The 20,635-nt window shown below is 41.4% G+C and overlaps 1 protein-coding gene, 1 long non-coding RNA gene and 1 gene segment (V, D, J or C); 2 read left to right on the top strand and 1 right to left on the bottom strand.

Annotated features, from left to right (window-relative positions):
- Positions 1-822: 822 nt before the first annotated feature.
- On the top strand, positions 823-12,779 carry LOC133122647 (zinc finger protein 493-like). The gene is made up of 3 exons (XM_061232732.1): positions 823-940; positions 2,170-3,710; positions 10,859-12,779. The coding sequence occupies exons 2-3, from the start codon at positions 2,203-2,205 to the stop codon at positions 12,288-12,290; spliced, it is 2,940 nt and encodes a 979-aa protein (XP_061088716.1). The 5' UTR covers positions 823-940; positions 2,170-2,202; the 3' UTR covers positions 12,291-12,779.
- Positions 6,380-19,776, top strand: LOC133122643 (immunoglobulin lambda constant 6-like). The segment is given in 3 exon segments: positions 6,380-6,522; positions 10,248-10,457; positions 19,319-19,776. Coding segments are annotated over 2 exon segments (447 nt in total).
- On the bottom strand, positions 16,666-19,830 carry LOC133122650 (uncharacterized). Of its 2 annotated transcripts, none has more exons than XR_009708122.1 (3): positions 19,522-19,830; positions 19,254-19,412; positions 16,666-17,236 (listed from the first exon to the last, which is right to left on the bottom strand). It is a non-coding gene; the product is annotated as an uncharacterized LOC133122650 (long non-coding RNA). The 2 variants fall into 2 exon arrangements; XR_009708123.1 differs by lacking the exon at positions 16,666-17,236 and adding an exon at positions 17,472-17,578.
- Between the last annotated feature and the right edge of the window lie 805 nt (positions 19,831-20,635).

Here is a 20,635-nt window from a genome sequence, read left to right as displayed (position 1 = left end):
AACACATACAGTTCCATAGTTCCATTGCCGAAGGTTTATTTTCATTTCCATTTCTTATCTTTATTTTTATCTTTATTTATATATTTCTTATTTTATATCTTATTTAAAAAAATTAAAAAAAGACATTTAAAGGGTTATTTTCCTTTCCTCTTTCTGGTTGTTTTTATTCAGTATTGGGGAAAAGCAAATGCAACGAAGAAAGGTTGATCTTGTGATGTTGACGGGCTGCTCAGAAATGTCGGATAAGATTGTGACCCCCCTGGACTATATGTCCAAACATTTTGAAACTGAATATAGCAAAACAATGTCTACTTGGAAAAAATGGACGGAGGGTTACAACAATGTGTGGCCAGATAAGACTGGAACATTTAAACCTGATTACTTGAAGTGCGTTGATGCTGTGTTGACCGAGAAGAAAAAGAAACCAGGCTGGGGGAGCAAAATTGAGTTGAAAATGTACCAACAACATTTCAAGGAATGGAGAGCTGAGTCGCAGAGGCGTCAGAACAGGCTTGCCGGAGAGACTGAAGCTACCAGGAAGAAGCAGGGAGGGGCACCTGCGAAGGAGGAGCTTCTCTGTGATGCAAAACCAAGTGGCCCTGCCCTTCTTGGGAGACCACCACCTTATGCTGGAGCTCCCCCTACCTGCTTGGTGTAGCGCACGGCTGAAGCAAATGATACAGAATGACAGTCACAACTGTTTTCCCCCTTTTTTTGTGTAATTCATTTGTATGTAAATAAAATTAGTCTTCTTGGCTTTTATTTTGAAACGCATTTACCTTATGGAAGTAAGTATTGCGAGTCCGCGACTCGCTTCATACTGCTTTCGTGAGGTTCGCGTTTGATACAGCTTTATGCAGAACAACGTTCATACGTTTCATAATTATATCGGGGTATACAAATGATCTTTTGAACGCAAAAGAATCATGAACGAATAGCGGTAAGTTTTTCATATTCAGTTTTGTTTTTACAAGCAAGTTTCCTGGGGGGTTCGGTGTTGTTTTTTGTTTTTACAAAATTGGCTAGATGCAAGCGTATTTGCTAGTATAGGAGAATTCATTTAAGATTTAAAGAACTTGGCACTGACCTATCGCTTTCTCTGGAAGGTAGTCGATAAGATTACGATCAGTTCAAGAGCTAAATACCGTTAGCTAAAATGGGTCTGACCTTGTAGGGACCCTTCCGGTTGTAGGCGAAAATCTTCATAGTACATGTAACTGTTATATCGTGTACATCTTATGTACATCTGTATTGTACAATTGCATGTTTTCATTTTCAACTACGTAGATTTGTATGCTAAATCAGACAAGAGAACCCTTATTAAATCATGACAAGACGCATCGTACACTTAACTTGCCAGCGAAATAAAATAGTCATAACGACTTAATGTTGCGGACCTTTTTCATACAGACAAGTACTAATGTGAAAGTGGATTGAATGTAACGAAAAATAAAGCTTAAGAGTGTCATGTAGGCCTACCATATGCTAACTTTGCCGGAACGGTACAGATAGCGTTAACGACTTCCACCGCTTTTGAATAACCAGTGAGGTGTTGCAGTCCTCTACTGCCAACCCATTTTCAAAGAGGAGCTCTCCAGTTCAAACCGCAAAAATACAAATTTTATTGCAAGTGCAATATTAAAGATCAATGTTAATATTTTAATAAAAACCAAAGCAATATCTGAAGTTTGACAGGGCAGTTTACCCAAATTAAATTAAAGTATGTTTCCACATACCCAGAGTACTATATCCATCCAGATAATTTTTCAGAACCTTTTGAACTGAAGAAAACTGAGAACTGAGAAAAACTTAATAGCAATGTCTCTTTCCAAATATAATGCCAGCCATAGTTGAACATCCACAGAGACTAGTGTGAAACTTTGGTATTAGTGATGTGACGTTGGCAGAATGCAACCATTTTTTTTGTTGTTTTTTTATTTAATAGTGTCAGTGTAGCAGCGTCTTAGCAACTTTGTTTATTAAAGCACAGGGCAGCCTTCAAATTCACAGTTGAGATATTAACGGTGTAATTTATGAGTTTCCCCCTCATAATGCAATAGCACCCCCTGTGGCCAATTAAGCATCTGCAGGACTGCAGTGTAAGGAATGTGTCCACTACAGTAGGACCTGTGTGATTCAGGCTAAATCCCTTCCCCTGTTTCCCTCCAGGAGCTGCACTTCTGCACACCTTTGAGCAGCAGTATGATGCAGGCAGGAGTCTGTCTGAGACAGGACACTGAGACAACACTACCAGAGCTCACTGAGCAGCACAGGATCAGACTGAAAGAAGAGGAACTCAGTGGACTGGAGTCAGAGACAGAGTGTGCTGCACCAGGACTCAACACACTGGAGCCAGAGTGTGTTACTGCACACAGCGGGGTCAGTGATGGACACCACACACACACATCAGTGATAAAAACAGAAACTGATCTGGGCTCCACCCACACTGGGGATCTTATTAAGACAGAGAGCCAAGACTTTACAGAGCTGGGATATGTGACCCATCTGCATCCTGACCAAATCAAAACTGAGGCTGATGATGGAGGATTTGTTAAGACGGAAGACATCAGTGACCTGCAGGATATTATATGTGTTCATATTAAATCTGATCAATTGAAGTGTGAATCCAGTGAAAGTTTAGGGAGTGATCTCCTGAACCCTGTGATGGCTGGAGCCTCTGGTCAGACTGAACCCTGGCAAGATGAAGGAGCATCCAATCTGCTGAAGCTGGGACAGTGTTTCAGTAAACATAGTCAATTAACTAGCCTCTACACAATTCATACAGTTGAAAAGCCTTACCAGTGTGGGAAGTGTTTTAAGAAAGAATGTGCTTTCAGTAACCACTTGACAGTACATACACATGAAAAGAACTACAAGTGTACCGAGTGTGGGAAATCTTGTTTATGTAAATCCTATATTAATAGCCACCATAAATATCACACCGGTGAAAAGCCATACAAATGTACACAGTGTGGGAAGTGCTTTTCCCAAGTGTGCATTTTAAATCGGCATCAGAATATTCACACAGGAGAAAAGCCATACAAGTGTACACAGTGTGGGAAATGCTTTTTAATAAAATCTAAATTAAAGAGCCACCAGAGAATTCATACAGGTGAAAAACCATACAAATGTTCTCAGTGTGGGAAGTGTTTCATCCAGTTAAGTGATTTGAATCGCCACTGCAGAATTCATACACGTGAAAAACCTCACAAATGTCCTCAATGTGGAAAGTGCTTTTCCGAAGTATGTGATTTAAATAGCCACAAGAGAATTCATTCAAGTGAAAAGCCTTTCAAGTGTGCACAATGTGCAAAGTCTTATTTAACAAAATCTAACTTAACTGTCCACCAGAGAATTCATACAAGTGAAAAGCCCTATAAATGTTCACAGTGTGGTAAGTGTTTTTTTCAAGTTTGTCATTTAAATCGCCACCGGAGAATTCATACAGGTGAGAAGCCATACAAGTGTACACAGTGCGAGAAGTGCTTTTTAGAAAAATCCAATTTAAATAGCCACCAAAAAATTCATTCAGGTGAGAAACCCTACAAGTGCACACACTGTGGGAAATGCTTTTTCAAAGCAAGTCATTTAATCCGCCACCAGAGAATTCATACAGGTGAAAAGCCCTTCAAGTGTCCTAAGTGTGGGAAGTGCTTTTTAACAAAGTCTAATCTGAATAGACACCAAAAAATTCATTCAGATGAAAAGCCATTCAATGTCCTCTGTGTGGGAAGCGTTTTTCCCAAGTATGTAATTTAAGTAGTCACCAAAGAATGTTATCAGGTTAAATGCACTTCACTTGGCAAAAAAAAAAGCCACTGTAAAATTACAGTTGTAGATAATGAAAACTTTGTTTAACAATATAATTAAGAACACTTATTACATGGATTTTGAAACATCAGTTGAACTGTTTAAATCTTGAATGTATGTGAAAATAACTAGCAGTAAAATGAGTCTAGTGAAAAACCATACTGATTCTTATCAAGCACCACTTGAGTTATCAGATAGAACAGCCATCATTGCATTTATGTGAAAACATGTGCATATACTGTACAAAGCAAAGGTAATGTGAATTGCGAACTGCAAGTGTAGGGACTAATGTCCATGTCAACCAAAGCTGATCATTAGACTTCAGACAGCACAATTTATCTGGGATACCTGTTGGTGATCTTTCTTTCACTCCTTATTTTTCAATGTTGTATATGAGATTATTTAACTTTGTGAATGTGCACATATTAAGGCTTTTATGCCATGTACATTTGTAAATGAACTCATAATATCCTTTACTGTGTCTTTATTTACTTCTTTACGACCTGTTTGTAAAGCTAGTGTCATTTTCTGGTACACGCATTGTGCAATAAATACATTTGGGTCATATGGCTTGTGAATTATTTAGACAATTTTTAACACTGTTGTCAAATCCATCTCAAATATATATGTAAATATACATCACATAAAACAGTCATAAATATGGTGAACACATAGTGTTCCGCACTTGCCCTTCCTAGGCATGACTGCGGCCTGTTTTGGCTTCAATTTCCAATTCGACTCTTCGCTGTTAATTTTTTAGTTTTGTTTGCTCCTATGGATTTATTGCTACTTTTGTTAGGCTATGTAAGCTGTTTATTGTTGTTCCTACTTAAGTGCATATTATTATTTAGTGTTGCGTTTCCTAAAACGGTTTTATATCATCGTTTTCTTTGTTGTCAGATCAATCTACAAGGCCAAGTCCTTGTCCTTGTATTCTTGGCACTTTACTTTAGCTGTGCTTCCCTCTCGGGTCTTTCAGCACACTTGTCCGTGGTTATGGGTATGCACTTTGTTGTTTGTTGTTCTGCCTCTGGATAAGAGCGTCTGACAATTGCCTATCATATAACCTAATAAAATGCTGGTTTTCCACCCTCCCTTTACCTGGGACTCTGGCCGATCAGAAGCAATATTTACCTGGGATCAGGGGTGGATTTGGATGCGAGGGACATGTGCCGTGTGTGTTGGTGTGAGCTACAGAAGCAGAGTTATTGCAGTTGATTGATCCTCTGGAGCCATTTTTGCACATGTCATTTTAAATGAAAAATATCCTCACACAAAATATTTTTTATTTATTTATTTTTATTTTATTTTTTATTATTTTTTAAATATAATACAGAAGAAGATTGTTCCTATTAATTCCTTCATGTTTAGGTATGCAGTGTGCATGCTCTGGTGCAGTGGCACGGATGGTGCAGTGGGTAGCACTGCCGCCTCACAGCAAGGAGGTCCTGGGTTTGAATCCCCGTTGGCCGGGGCCTCTCTGTGCGGAGTTTGCATGTTCTCCCCGTGTCTGCGTGGGTTTCCTCCGGGTACTCCGGTTTCCTCCCACAGTCCAAAGAGAGTCTAAATTGCCCGTGGGTATGAGTGTGTGAGTGTGTGAGTGTGTGAGTGTATTGTGTGTGTGCCCTGCGATAGACTGGCGACCTGTCCAGGGTGTATTCCTGCCTTTTGCCCAATGTATGCTGGGATAGGCTCCAGCCCCCCTGCGACCCTGTTCAGGATAAGCAGGTTAAGATAACGGATGGATGGATGGATGCTCTGCTGCCAAAACAACAAGCCCCAGTACACATGCTCCTGTGTAAACAAAGCCCCACATCACATTCTCTCCCCACCTTCAAACGCAAGCTGAAGACACACCTCTTCAAGCAGCACCTCTCCCCATCCCTCCCTACCTCCCTGTGAACCTTAATTGTTGTCTCTGTGACTTGCTTTGTGTATCGGTATTTTTTAGTTGACTAGGTAAGCAGTGTTTTGATAGTTAACTTTGGTCACTTTTGCTCTGTTTGTTTGTTTCTTGTTTAAAAAAATATATATAAATAAATAAATAAAAATAAAAATTGGCCCTCGTCCTTATCTTTGTTGTACAGGTAGCAGTTCAAATTGTACTTCCCTCTAGGGTCTTTCAGCGAACTTATCCCTGGTTATGGATATGCACTTTGTTGTACGTCGCTCTGGATAAGAGCGTCTGCCAAATGCCAATAATGTAATGTAATATTCCTTCAAGTCTTTGGTGCCGGACAGCGTGGTTGGATTATCTCAAGAGGGCCAGCCTAGTCAAGCTGACAGGAAGGTGACAGTAACGCAGAAACGCAAATAACCACGGTTTATAACAGTAGTATGTACAAGACCATCTCTGAACACACAATGCGTCAAACTTTAAGTGGATAGGCTACAGTAGCAGAAGTCTTAATTAGTCTAAAAATAAGTCTAATAAATACCTATTAAAGTGCTCACTGAGTGGATATCAACTCTTGTGCTGAAGCCTATGTGCTACCATTTCTTGACGGTGGAGGGCAGTAATAAGCCTTGTTGCGTCGAACAAGCCGTAAATTTCATTCGAAGAAGAATAACTCCGTCTACTGATTATGGCTAACAAAGATTTAACAGATTTAACAACACTAACATTACATTGGATCCTTCGTCTCCAAGAATAACATTACATCCAGTTAAACAACGTTTGTGTGGAAGTAATTAATTCATCAACGTATCAGGGTAAGATCTTTTCCCCAATCATTTTGACAATTCAATTCTGCTAACGTTACTTTTGTTTACAACCACGTTGTAAGGGTCTTACAACGTTTCGTCGTTGTAATTTAGTTTTTCGGGCTAGATCTTAAACGGATTGTAATGGGACTGGCCATATATAAAATAATCTTTTTAACGTTATGGAATGGAAAGCGACGCGAATTTGGAGCTGGCTTACAAAACATATAGGAACAGCAGAAAATTAGCCACAGTATCGGACTCATCAAAAGCATACATACGTAACAGAGAAACGAATTGCACACAAGTCAAAAAAAGGAAATGAATGACTTGACTGCGAAATTATAAAGGGAAACCCTTAACGTTAATCTAGAAAGTAACTTGCAAGAAACTTTCCAGTTGGCTTGGTCAGGACATTTGTATAATTAACGATTTAAGCATCATTAAGAAACCTCATAATATCTAATGTCATAATATCCAACAGTATTTATCCACGTACATGATAGAAGATTTCTACCTTGATCACATTTTCATTGATGTGGAAACTGAAAATGTTGATTAATGTAGCACTGTCCCTCAAAAATAAATAGATAGATGAACGTATGAACGTAAAATCAAGTTTCAGAGAAAGAATGGTAAAAAAAAAGTTAATGATCCAGAAATCACAGGCTGAAGTAGAAAAAGGGCTAGAAAAAAAGAAGTCGATGAAGGAGGAAGGAAAAAAGTCAGAACAACAAATAATCAGACGGCAAACAAAACATAAGGGTAAGGCAAACTCGAAGTCAATGGCAAAGGGTGTGAGACGGGTGCGTGGGGGTTGGACCCAAAATGCACGACTCAGAAACAATAATGGAACAAAGTCCCGTCAGGGCTTTATTTGGGACGCATCCCAGGAGCGTAGTCACAACAAGCAAAGTCCATACACGTAGATCCAGCCAAACGGACGATAAACAAACAAAAAGCACGGTGCCGAGGGAAGAGGCAAACTCGTAGTCGGTAAACGTGCAGGGAGGTCCGGTAGCAGGAGAGCTGTCAGCGGGGCTGAAGTACAGGCGGACGGCAGGCAGAGTCGTAGTCGAGGGCGATGCGGAAGTCGAAACCATAAAACAATCAGCGAGGCAAAAGTACAAAGACGGTAGGCGAGGACGTGGTCAAAAACAAGCGGTGGTCAACAAAACAGAAATCAATAAACTATGGTCAGTAAACAGGCTTGGATTGTAATGTGTAATCAACAATAGTAATGCTCAAGAGTTGCTTTGGAGTTCAAGAGGCAGACAATTTCGCGAAGAACAGTTGCGCGACTGGGCTATAAATGCAGATGTAGACAATTAGTTAGAGTGTAGCAAGGAAATGGAAAACAGGTGCGATGGATGACTAGTTTAAGAAGGAGATTAGTAATCGTTAGTAATAAACCTATCCTGCCCTAGCATTAGTAAATTAGTAAATGACATGCACGAGAAACATAAGGTAACATGAACACATGATTAGTTTGTTAGTTTCTACCCAATCCTGATCTAGCGTTAGTAGTTTTAGTAAATAGACAAATGGAAACAATTAGGGAGTGAATGACCGAAAGAGAGAGAGAAAAGGCGGAACGCAAGGTTTGCGGAAAGACATGTAAAAGTGTATGCATAAACAACGACCAGTTAACGTAACAATAAACATAAATCAAAACATAACACAAAGCGAAACTAAGACGATAATCACTCAATATAACCAGGTAATATAAACGTACGAAAACATAACTAGACATGACAAGAAAATAAATCGTAACGAGACATAACTAAACATGACAAGAAAATAAATCGTAATGAAACATAACTAAACAACATGACGAACCTAGACTAACATAATACATGATAAGACAATACAAGACTAATACAAAATGAATAAACATAAAACATGGCGAGACAGACCTGAAACGTGACAGGGTGTCGTTCATGAATCTCAAATAATCAGGCTTACAAAGAATCGGCAACTGAAGATTGATCAACGTTCTGACAAGGTATCAAGCAGAGACTGGGGTTTAAATACATGAGGGGAAGTGACATACTAGGTAGGGCATGGGAGTGAGGAGGGCTAAACAAATAAACAACAGGTGAGGAACGTAAATGGGTAGTAATACAATAACAAGGGGAAATGAAAACGCAGACTGGATGCACATAGATCAACAGGTAATACAGACGGCTACGGATTTAGGAGTAGACAATTGCATAGAGTTAGGAGACGTAGTGCGCGTCAGAGACGGGCGAATACTTCGCTGAAACTAAGCAAGTAATCAGTGATAGAACAGAGAGGTGGAGTTACAGATCAGACTTGAAATGGGAGATAACGTTAAAGTAAATTAGTTTAAATTACCCAAAATAAGTGACTGTTAGTTCATTAGACAGACAGACAGTAAGTGTGTCAATATACAGTGCATCCGGAAAGTATTCACAGTGCTTCACTTTTCCCACATTTTGTTATGTTACAGCCTTATTCCAAAATGGAATAAATTCATTTTTTTACTCAAAATTCTACACACAAAAGAAGGGCCTTAGTCAGGGAGGTGACCAAGAACCCGATGGTCACTCTGTCAGAGCTCCAGCGTTCCTCTGTGGAGAGAGGAGAACCTTCCAGAAGGACAACCATCTCTGCAGCAATCCATCAGGCCTGTATGGTAGAGTGGCCAGACGGAAGCCACTCCTTAGTAAAAGGCACATGGCAGCCCGCCTGCAGTTTGCCAAAAGGCACCTGAAGGACTCTCAGACCATGAGAAACAAAATTCTCTGGTCTGATGAGACAAAGATTGAACTCTTCGGCGTGAATGCCAGGCATCATGTTTGGAGGAAACCAGGCACCGCTCATCACCTGGCCAATTCCATCCCTACAGTGAAGCATGGTGGTGGCATCAGCATGCTGTGGGGATGTTTTTCAGCGGCAGAAACTTGGAGACTAGTCAGGATTGAGGGAAAGATGAATGCAGCAATGTACAGAGACATCCTGGATGAAAACCAGCTCCAGAGCGCTCTTGACCTCAGACTGGGGCGATGGTTCATCTTTCAGCAGGACAACGACCCTAAGCACACAGCCAAGATATCAACGGAGTGGCTTCAGGACAACTCTGTGAATGTCCTTGAGTGGCCCAGCCAGAGCCCAGACTTGAATCCGATTGAACATCTCTGGAGAGATCTGAAAATGGCTGTGCACCGACGCTCCCCATCCAACCTGATGGAGCTTGAGAGGTGCTGCAAAGAGGAATGCGCGAAACTGCCCAAAGATAGGTGTGCCAAGCTTATGGCATCATATTCAAAAAGACTTGAGGCTGTAATTGCTGCCAAAGGTGCATCAACAAAGTATTGAGCAAAGGTTGTGAATACTTATGTACATGTGATTTCTTAGTTTTTTATTTTTAATAAGTTTGCAAAAATTTCTAAAACTTCTTTCATGTTGTCATTATGGGGTGTTGTGTGTAGAATTTTGAGGAAAAAAATGAATTTATTCCATTTTGGAATAAGGCTGTAACATAACAAAATGTGGGAAAAGTGAAGCGCTGTGAATACTTTCAGGATGCACTGATGAAATGCATCCCCTGTTAACAGAATATCAGATATGATAATGAAAAATAATAAATTACAAGTAAGAAATAAACTAACAAACAGGCTCAGAAACATGACATGTAGTGTAAAAAAAACATGTCAGTTGCTGCAGTAGGACTGATTCAGGCTAAATCCCTTCCCCCTGTTTCCCTCCAGGAGCTGCACTTCTGCACACCTTTGAGCAGCAGGATGATGCAGGCAGGAGTCTGTCTGAGACAGGACACTGAGACAACACTACCAGAGCTCACTGAGCAGCACAGGATCAGACTGAAAGAAGAGGAACTCAGTGGACTGGAGTCAGAGACAGAGTGTGCTGCACCAGGACTCAACACACTGGAGCCAGAGTGTGTTACAGCACACAGCGGGGTCAGTGATGGACACCACACACACACATCAGTGATAAAAACAGAAGCTGATCTGGACTCCAACCACCCTGCATATGTTAAGACAGAGAAAGTACACAGCACAGAGCTGGGATATGTCACCCACCTGCATCCTGACCAAATCAAAACAGAGACCAGTGGTGGAGAATCTCTTCAGACTGAACACATCAGTGATTTTGAGGTTATTGAATGTTTTGATATGAATTCAGATCAAATGAAGAGTGAATGCAGTGAAACAAACAATAGCACCAAACCTATTATTTGCCAGGGAACAAATGTGAGAACTGAAGTCATAATATTTCATTCAAGTAAAAACCCAAACCTTTTGAATTTCCTTCAAGGGAAGACTATGCCTAGAAATGAAGGGGAAACTAATACAGGTACGTACACCTGTACTCGGTGTGAGAAGTGTTTTAATACCAAATCTGCTTTAAATAACCACCTGAGAATTCATACAGGTGAAAAGCCCTATGAATGTACTCAGTGTGGGAAGTGCTTTTCTGCAATATCTCTTTTAAATCGACACCAGAGAGTTCATACAGGTGAAAAGCCCTATAAATGTACTCAGTGTGGGAAGTGCTTTTCTGCAATATCTCTTTTAAATCGACACCAGAGAGTTCATACAGGTGAAAAGCCCTACAAATGTATTCAATGTGGGAAGTGTTTTTCCCAAAAGGGTTCTTTAAATTACCATCAGAGAATTCATACAGGCGAAAGGTCCTACAAATGTACTCTGTGTGGGAAGTGTTTTTCCAGAAAAAGTGTGTTAAATCGCCACCAGAGAATTCATACAGGTGTAAAGCCATACAAATGTTTTCAATGTGGGAAATGTTTTTCCCGAAAAGGCTCTTTAACTTGCCATCAGAAAACTCATGCAAGTGAAAAGCCCTACAAATGTATTCAGTGTGGGGCGTGTTTTTCCCATAAAGGCTCTTTAAATTGCCATCAAACATTTCATACAGGTGAAAAGCCCTTCATATGTACTCAGTGTGGGCTGTGTTTTTCCCAAAAGGGCTATTTAACCTGCCATCAGAAAATGCATACAGGTGAAAAGCCTTACAAATGTACTCAGTGTGGGAAGGGCTTTTCCACAATATCTAATTTAAATAGCCACCAGAGAATTCATACAGGTGAAAAGCCCTACAAATGTACTCAGTGTGGGGCGTGTTTTTCCCATAAAGGCTCTTTAAATTGCCATCAAACATTTCATACAGGTGAAAAGCCCTTCATATGTACTCAGTGTGGGAAGGGTTTTTCCACAATATCTGGTTTAAATCGCCACGGGATAATTCATACAGGTGAAAAACCCTACAAATGTTCTCTGTGTGGTAAGTGTTTTTCCAGAAAAAGTGTGTTAAATCGCCACCAGATGAGTCATACAGGTGTAAAGCCATACAAATGTTTTCAGTGTGGGAAGTGTTTTTCGCAAAAGGGTTCTTTAAATTGCCATCAGAAAATTCATACAGGTGAAATGTCCTACAAATGTACTCCGTGTGGGAAGTGCTTTTCCTCATTATCTAAATTAAATAGCCACCAGAGAATTCATACAGGTGAAAAGCCATACAAATGTATTCAGTGTGGGGCCTGTTTTTCCCAAAAGGGCTCTTTAAATTGCCATCAGAAAATTCATGCAGGTGAAAAGCCCTACAAATGTTCTCTGTGTGGGAAGGGTTTTTCCAGAAAAAGTGGGTTATATCTCCACCAGATGAGTCATACAGGTGTAAAGCCATACAAATGTTTTCAATGTGGGAAGTGTTTTTCGCAAAAGGGTTCTTTAAATTGGCATCAGAAAATGCATACAGGTGTAAAGCCGTAATGATCTCTGTGTAGGAAGTGCTTTCACAGAATATCTAAATACCCAATCGAGTATTCATCATGGTGTAAAGCCCTACAAATTCTACAAATTTCTACTATACATCAGTTAAATATCCACCAAATAATTCATGCAGATGAAAAGTCCTACAAATGTACTGAATTGTGGAAAGTGTTTTTCCAGAATGTATAACCTTAACATCCCCTAGAGTACTCATACTGGTGTAAAGCCGTATGAATGTATTTATGAACGTTTTTTCTTTTTTTCTTCCCCCAAAAATGTTTTTTAAATAGCTACCAGTGAATAAATTTGGTTGGCCCCAGCATTACTGGCAATGCTCAAAAAATGTTTGCCCAGAAAAAAATGTAATTATTGAGAATGGAATGCCTAAGTGAAAAATACTGTGCTGTAATGTTTCAATGGAACCATCCAAAATTAATGATTAATGTTTTTAATAAATATTCATTTAATAAAAAATACATTTCATCCAAATTCTTGCTACCCCTGGTTTAGTACTTGGCGCATCCACCTGTGGCAAGGATGACAACATGGAGTTGTTTCCTATAATGCTCGACAAGGACACATTTGGAGGGATTCTGGACCATTCCACTGTGCAGATCCTTTCGAGATCCTTCACATTCCTGTATTTATCTACTGCCTGCAGGTTTTGGGCACTTGAGATAAGCATTGCAGATCATTGATTTTGCAAACACACTTGTGTGTTGATTTTGAAGTATGCTTTGGGTCATTGCCTTGCTGGGAAAGTCCACCGACAGCCAAGTCTCTGTGTTCTGGCAGAGGCAGCCAGACCCAACCAGAATTGCCTGATGCTTTCAACCAGAATTGCCTGATGCTTTGCAGAATCCATTATACCATTCTTATCCAGTGCCCCTGGATCTCTAGAATTAAAACAGTCCAAAAACATCACTGATCCACCTCCATATTTCACCCTGGGTACCACTCCTGCTTGCTTTGTTTTGACACCAAACATGCTGATGCTGTTTGTGGCCAAGCTGTTCAATTTTGGTCTCATTTGCCCATTTAATTATGATTAAACGAAGGTACCGTGGTCCGATGAGACTTTATTGGCCAAAGGTCATCTTGTTGAAGCACTGCAACTAACAAACTGATGCCTGCATTACGGTCCGTTACACACACACACACACACACACACACACACACACACACACGGTCCGTTACACACACACACACACACACACGGTCCGTTACACACACACACACGGTCCGTTACACACACACACACACACGCGCGGTCCGTTACACACACACACACACACACACACACACACACACACACACACACACGGTCCGTTACACACACACACACACACACACACGGTCCGTTACACACACACACACACACACACACACACGGTCCGTTACACACACACACACACACGGTCCGTTATACACACACACACACACACGGTCCGTTACACACACACACACACACACACACACGCGGTCCGTTACACACACACACACACACACACACACGGTCCGTTACACACACACACACACACACGGTCCGTTACACACACACACACACACACACACGGTCCGTTACACACACACACACACACACACACACACACACACACGGTCCGTTACACATACACACACACACACACACACACACACACGCGGTCCGTTACACACACACACACACACACGCGGTCCGTTACACATACACACACACACACACGCGCGCGGTCCGTTACATATATATATATATATATATATATATATATATATATATATATATATATATATATATATACACACACACACACACACACACACACACACACACACACACACACACGGTCCGTTACACACACACACACACACACGCACACGGTCCGTTACTTTAGCCTGCATCACGGACCGCCACTGCAGCTCCCCTTAACTCTTATTATTTGTGTTTATAAATTCTGTATGAAATCATTTTACATTGTGAATGTGCACATGCCAATACCGTAGCTTTTTCCCTCATTGCCTCCCTACACCGAGGTGATTATTGCCCCAGATAACTTCATGCATAAACTCTATCTGTATGTGTCCTTGTTTTCTGATGTGCTATGATCTTTTATAAATATGGTTTAATTCCTGTTGCACATAACTCCTAAACCTAACTTCTTGCGTTTGTGCATTAAATGAATTGGGCTCTTACGGGACGTGAATTCTGTCGGTAATTTTCAACATTTTCATTGTCACTAAACAAAAAGGATGATAACCCTATAAATGTTTTCAGTGGGAAGTGCTCATTTAAAATGCCAGAGAATACATACAGGTGAAAAGTCCTACAGGTGAACACTGAGAAGTGCTTCTCCCAAAAATGTAAATTAAATGTCCACCTGAGAATACATACAGGTGAAAAGCCTTACAGACGTACTCAAGTAATCAAACACTTCCTACAATTTGATATCCATCCATCCATCCATTATCTGAACCCGCTTATCCTGAAGAGGGTCGCAGGGGGGCTGGAGCCTATCCTGGAACTATACACCAGCAAGACCCCTCCGTTCTGCCACTTCGTGCCGTCTGGTGCCTCCACCTCGCCACACCTGCACTTCATGCTCACGACTGCTGTCTGTCCTGACCCCACGGTGGTGGAATGACCTCCCGGTGGATGTCAGAACGGCAGAGTCTCTGACCTCTTTCAAGCGCAGACTGAAGACTCATCTCTTCAGGCTACACCTTTCCCTCCCCAACTCACAATCACCGTGATTAGCCTTAGACCGTAATGGCACTTATGTATAGATATCGTTACTTATATAGGTATTGTTGTTTTTATTGGCTGTTGTATTGTTGTATTCTAGCTGCCAACTGTGGTATGCTAGTTTTAAAGTTGATTGTACTCTTCAAGGGTTCTGATTATCTGTATGGTCACACTAGGACTCGGAACTGTAACGTCCTCTCAGGTCCTCTTAGCACTCATACTTGTGTTTGATTTGCACTTCGTTGTACGTTGCTCTGGATAAGAGCGTCTGCTAAATGCCATGTAATGTAATGTATCCCAGCATACATTGGGCGAAAGGCAGGAATACACCCTGGACAGGTCGCCAGTCCATCGCAGGGCACAATTTGATATTAGTCTTCAAATTGCTCTGGAGCCCACTTCTACTGGCAGAACAGCTTTCATTTAAAACAAGAGAACCAGTTTGTCATCCATCCATCCATCCATCCATTATCTGAACCCGCTTATCCCGATCAGGGTCGCAGGGGGGCTGGAGCCTATCCCAGCATACATTGGGCGAAAGGCAGGAATACACCCTGGACAGGTCGCCAGTCCATCGCAGGGCACACGCACCATTCACTCACACACTCATGACTACGGGCAATTTAGACTCTCCAATCGGCCTAACCTGCATGTCTTTGGGCTGTGGGAGGAAACCAGAGTACCCGGAAGAAACCCACGCAGACACGGGGAGAACATGCAAACTCCGCACAGAGAGGCCCCGGCCGACGGGGATTCGAACCCAGGACCTCCTTGCTGTGAGGCGGCTACCCACTGCACCATCCGTGCCACCCAGTATGTCATGACCAAAGGAAATTCCAGAAGAGATGAGAGAAACTTGTTGAAATAACACATGGTAGAAAGAGTTATTATTGAATGCCATTTTACATGGCTCTGGGCCTCCCTGAACCACAATGAGAGCCATTATCCGCAAACAGAGAACAATTGGAACAGTGGTGAAAACATAGCAATGCTCTATAGCAGGGGTGTCAAACTCCAGTCCTGGAGGGCCGCAGTGTCTGCTGGTTTTCGGTGTGTTTCAGCACGAAAGATACATTTCAAAGTCTTTATTTGGCTGAAGAGTCCACGCACCTTGTTCTCAAGGCCTTAGTAGATTGCTGATTGAAAGGAAACCACAGATATCAGCAGACACTGCGGCCCTCCAGGACTGGAGTTTGACACCCCTGCTCTATAGCATAAAATGCAGCATTTCACTGTAAGAACATCATACCAAAAGTCAAACATTAGTGTGATGGTGTGTGGATGCTTTGCTGCCAAGGGACCCGGACAGCTTGTCATTACTGAAGGAACCATGAATTCTGCACTGCACCACAAAATTAAGGAGAAATGTCTGGTCATCTGTCCATATGCTGAAGCGTAAGTGGGTTATGCAACAAGACAATAATCCAAAATACAAAAGTAAGCACATATAGTTAAAGTATTGGAGTGGTCCATTCAACTAATAATAAAAAATATAGAGATATAGAATAGAGATGCTGTGGCAGAACATGAAAACAGCATGTTCAAAAACCTCCCAATTTGTCTTTATTAAAACAGAAGAGTGGGTTAACATGCTTTAACGGCAGTGTTAAATACATAAAATGATAAAGTGTTCAGTTGCAATTATTGCTGATATTATGGTAAATGGTCTGCATTTACATAGCGCCTTTATCCAAAGTGCTGTACAACTGATGCACACACTCACACTCATGACAATTGGCTGTCATGCAAAGCACCAACCAGCTTGTCAGGAGCAATTGGTGATTAGGTGCCTTGCTCAGGGACACTTCGACACACCTGGGGCAGGATCGAACCTGCAACCCACTGACTGCCAGACGCCTGCTCGTACCTCCAGAGCCAATATCAATGTCAGTGTCAATAATGGGAGGACACCAGGAAGTACTAAACATCACCTTATCCCCAAATTAACTTGATTTGTAGCCTACCCATAGCCCATAGGCAGGCATCAATTAAAAATGATGTGCTGTTTATTAGCATATACTCATTGTTTGGGGGATGATATGCATTTGCAGGGACAGCTGAAAGGAATTAATCAGCACATGTAAGACGCACGGTGGTGCACTGGGTAGCACTGTTGCCTCACGACAGGGAGGTCTTCTGTTTGAATCCTGGACAGGGTCCTCTCTGTGTGGAGTTTGCGCAGGTCTGCTCATCATGGCCGTGTTTCCTTGATTACAGAAATTGAAATTGACAAAATAAATTTTTTTGGGCCACATTGAGTACATTGGTAGGGCTTATATAATTAATAATTTCAACTGCTCACTCTGGAAAAACACTTCCCACAGTCAGTACATTTGTAGGATTTTTGGAGTATAGGTTGTATGGATTATCAAGTGTAAAGTTAACCCAGATCTGGAATTAGCGGGTCTATAGATCTGCTGGAGGAACTTGTGTAACCGCAACCAACCGCATTTGCATACTGGGGACTACAAATCTGGCTCTCATGCAAAATAAAAAGATTCATCTCAACAAAAGAAGCCAGAAATGGACGGCTGATAATGTCCTGTACCTAAAAAGAAACATTTATATGTTCAGACATTGGTCATGTTTACAAATATTAATCCAATTCACACCCCAAAGGACTTGATTTGTTATTACTTACAGAATTAGTGTCTGGAGGAGTTTGCATTAGCAAATAAACTACATTTACAAACAAGTGGAATAAAGCTGAAATGCTGAAAAATTCTACATTTACAACATTGAAAAATGAAGAGTGAAACAAAGATCCACAACTCATTTGACATAAAAAACAAACTGAAGTATAATAATCTGATTTAGCTGACATGCACATTACAAAGAACTGAAAAGGCCAGTACTGTCAGTCTTAATACTACAGGGGAGATTATTTTTCTCAAGGATACAGTGATCACCCACTTGTTGTGAAGAGAAAATAGGATTGCAGTTAGCCACAGTCATTGTACTGTTTTTCAAATAGCTGTCCAAAATACCGTGAGCAGGAAGTACCACAGGGGAGCTGTGTGGTACACTGCACCCATAGCTGCATGTTTTGCATTGCATGGCTGATTCGATAATTGCATGAATAAATGGTAAATGGTTGGCATTTATATAGCATCTTTATCCAAAGCGCTGTACAATCGATGCTTCTCATTCACCCATTCATATACACACACCGACGGCGATTGGCTGCCATGGAAGGCACCGACCAGCTCGTCAGGAGCATTTGGGGGTTAGGTGTCTTGCACAGGGACACTGACACAGCCCGGGCGGGGGATCGAACCGGCAACCCTCCGACTGCCAGACGACTGCTCTTACTGCCTGAGCCAATGAGACAACTGCTCTTACCGCCTGAGCCAATGAGACGACTGCTCTTACCGCCTGAGCCAATGAGACGACTGCTCTTACCGCCCGGGAAATTTAATTAGACTTAAATTGGTTTATCACCTGGATGAATAACCATGTGTCGATTTAAAGCTTTTTTCGCGAAAAGCACTTCCCACACTGAGAACAATTGTAGGGTGTTTCACCTGTATGAATAGGAGACGCCGTCTTTCAGATGAGACGTTAAACCGAGGTCCTGACTCACTGCGGTCATTAAAGATCCCACGACACTCTTCACCAAGAGCAGGGGGTTCTCCGGTGTACTGGCTAAATTCCCAACCTGGCGCTTTCAACTTGCCACCTAATCATAATAACCGCACAGAGCATAACGCTCCTATATTTGAAACAAGGACTGATGTAAAAATGGCAGTGCAGTTATCCAGCTAATCCTGCTTCATGAAACAGTGCACTGATCGAAGTTTTTGATTTAATATTTACTGGATTGCAAAATTGGTACAAGAATGGCGTATTTAGAAGTTTGTCAGCAGCCTAAAAATTGGATGTAAAGACAACAGATCTGTGCTGATTTGCCGATTTGTTTTACTTGTCATACACAGATAACGAACACGAGAGGCACTTAAATTCCGTATTGCACCTCTGTTGCCGCTAGTTTTCAGCAAACCGGTCTCTTTGAAACGCTTGATGGTTTTTCTTACAGTGCCAGGGCTGCATTTCTGAAATTTTTCTAATTTGTTAAAAGTAGTAATATATTAGTACCCCATTTAGACAAACGTGGTATAATCAACACTGCACACTACTGTAATGCATTACAATTTTCATTTGATAAAGAAAACATTTTTTTGTTGTAATCAATAATTCAATAATCAATCATTTTGTTAATTTACTGAATTTGTTCATGTTTCTTCTCTTGCTGCGCCTGCACTCGCTCTCCTGCCCTCCGTCCGGCGAGGAGCTGAAAACAGGCAACGCCACGCTGGTGTGCCTGGCGCAGATGCCTGTTTGGTTTGCGGAGGTCAGCTGGACGTCGGACGGGAAGCCGGTTACTAGTGGTGTTTTTACCAGCGCCGCCGAACAGAAAAAAGACAAAACCTTCGGTTTGAGCAGCTTCTTAACCATCACGCCCTGCGAATGGAAAAGTGACCGCGTCTTTACCTGTAAAGTATCTGCCGCGTCTATAATCTCGGAGAAAAGCATCAACATGTCTGACTGCAGCGAGTAAACTTTGTGCTTTCACGTATCAAACGTTCTCGCATTGCACCTGTTGTGTTAAAGTATGTCTAACAATTGCTTTTAAAATAGCCAAACATTAGTAAGACTTCAAGGTTTAATGTAGACTCGGCTAGTACTTGCGTTTATATGTGGCGTGAGTTTTGTTTTTCCCGTTTGCTTGAATTGTGCAGATATTTGCTAAATAAAAGCCATTGCATTAAAATGTCTATTAAAATGCTGATGTGTGTTTCTGTGCATGTGCCTGTGTGAAAGAGATATGCTACATTATAAAATTGAACCAGTACTAATTTGTTTTTTTAAATGTTTTATATGAAACTAGAGAAAATATGTAGCTACGGATACTGAAATTTGCAAACAGCGAGTTTCCCATATCCTAGAAGAGCGTCTGCCGAATGCCAATAATGTAATGTAATGGTATACATTGCACTGCTGCCATGGCTGATAAGATTATTACACCTACTTATTCATGTGATGAAGTAAAAATGTTCCTAAGAAAGTGCTCAGTGCGTGTAGATGCATTGAAGAGAGAAAAAAATCTGCCTGCCTGTACACATGATCTGTCATTGGCTGAGCTGAACCTGCTGCCTTTCAGGCGTCACGGGCAGCAGTGCAATGACCGTGGCATGATTATTGGCACCAGATGGGCTGGTTTGAGTATTTCTGCCCTATTTCCCCTCTCCAGTCCTGTCCAGCCACTTTTACCCATAGATCTTATGCTGTGTTCGAAACCGCATACTAGCATACATTCTACATTTCAGGCTCTGGCCACACTTTCCTCCTCAATTAATTTTCTTAATTACCGATTTAACATTGGTGCAACTGGTGCAACCACAATTTCCTTCAATCCATTTTCCCACATCCCATCCAAAGCAATTACCCCTTCCAATTAGTGGGTTTGGCTTCTTCAGGCACACCCATTGCGGACAGATGCATACAATCAAGCATGCATCCATGCAATTCCCATCGACAAAGAACGGGACTGTACTGGAGAACTCGGTGACTTTCAACATGGCATTGAGATAGGATGCCACAATTC

The sequence above is a fragment of the Conger conger genome, chromosome 2 (assembly GCF_963514075.1).
Source record: "Conger conger chromosome 2, fConCon1.1, whole genome shotgun sequence".
In the NCBI taxonomy this organism is placed as follows: domain Eukaryota; kingdom Metazoa; phylum Chordata; class Actinopteri; order Anguilliformes; family Congridae; genus Conger; species Conger conger.
Note: the sequence above shows the minus strand (reverse complement) of the source record. Positions and strands in the feature narration are given on the sequence as shown.

Coding starts and splice junctions, on each gene's coding strand:
- LOC133122647 (XM_061232732.1), top strand. CDS start 2,203: ATGATGCAGGCAGGAGTCTGTCTGAGACAGGACACTGAGACAACACTA. Junction 3,711..10,858: donor ATTCATTCAGATGAAAAGCC/ATTCAATGTCCT, acceptor TAATACAGGTAC/GTACACCTGTACTCGGTGTG.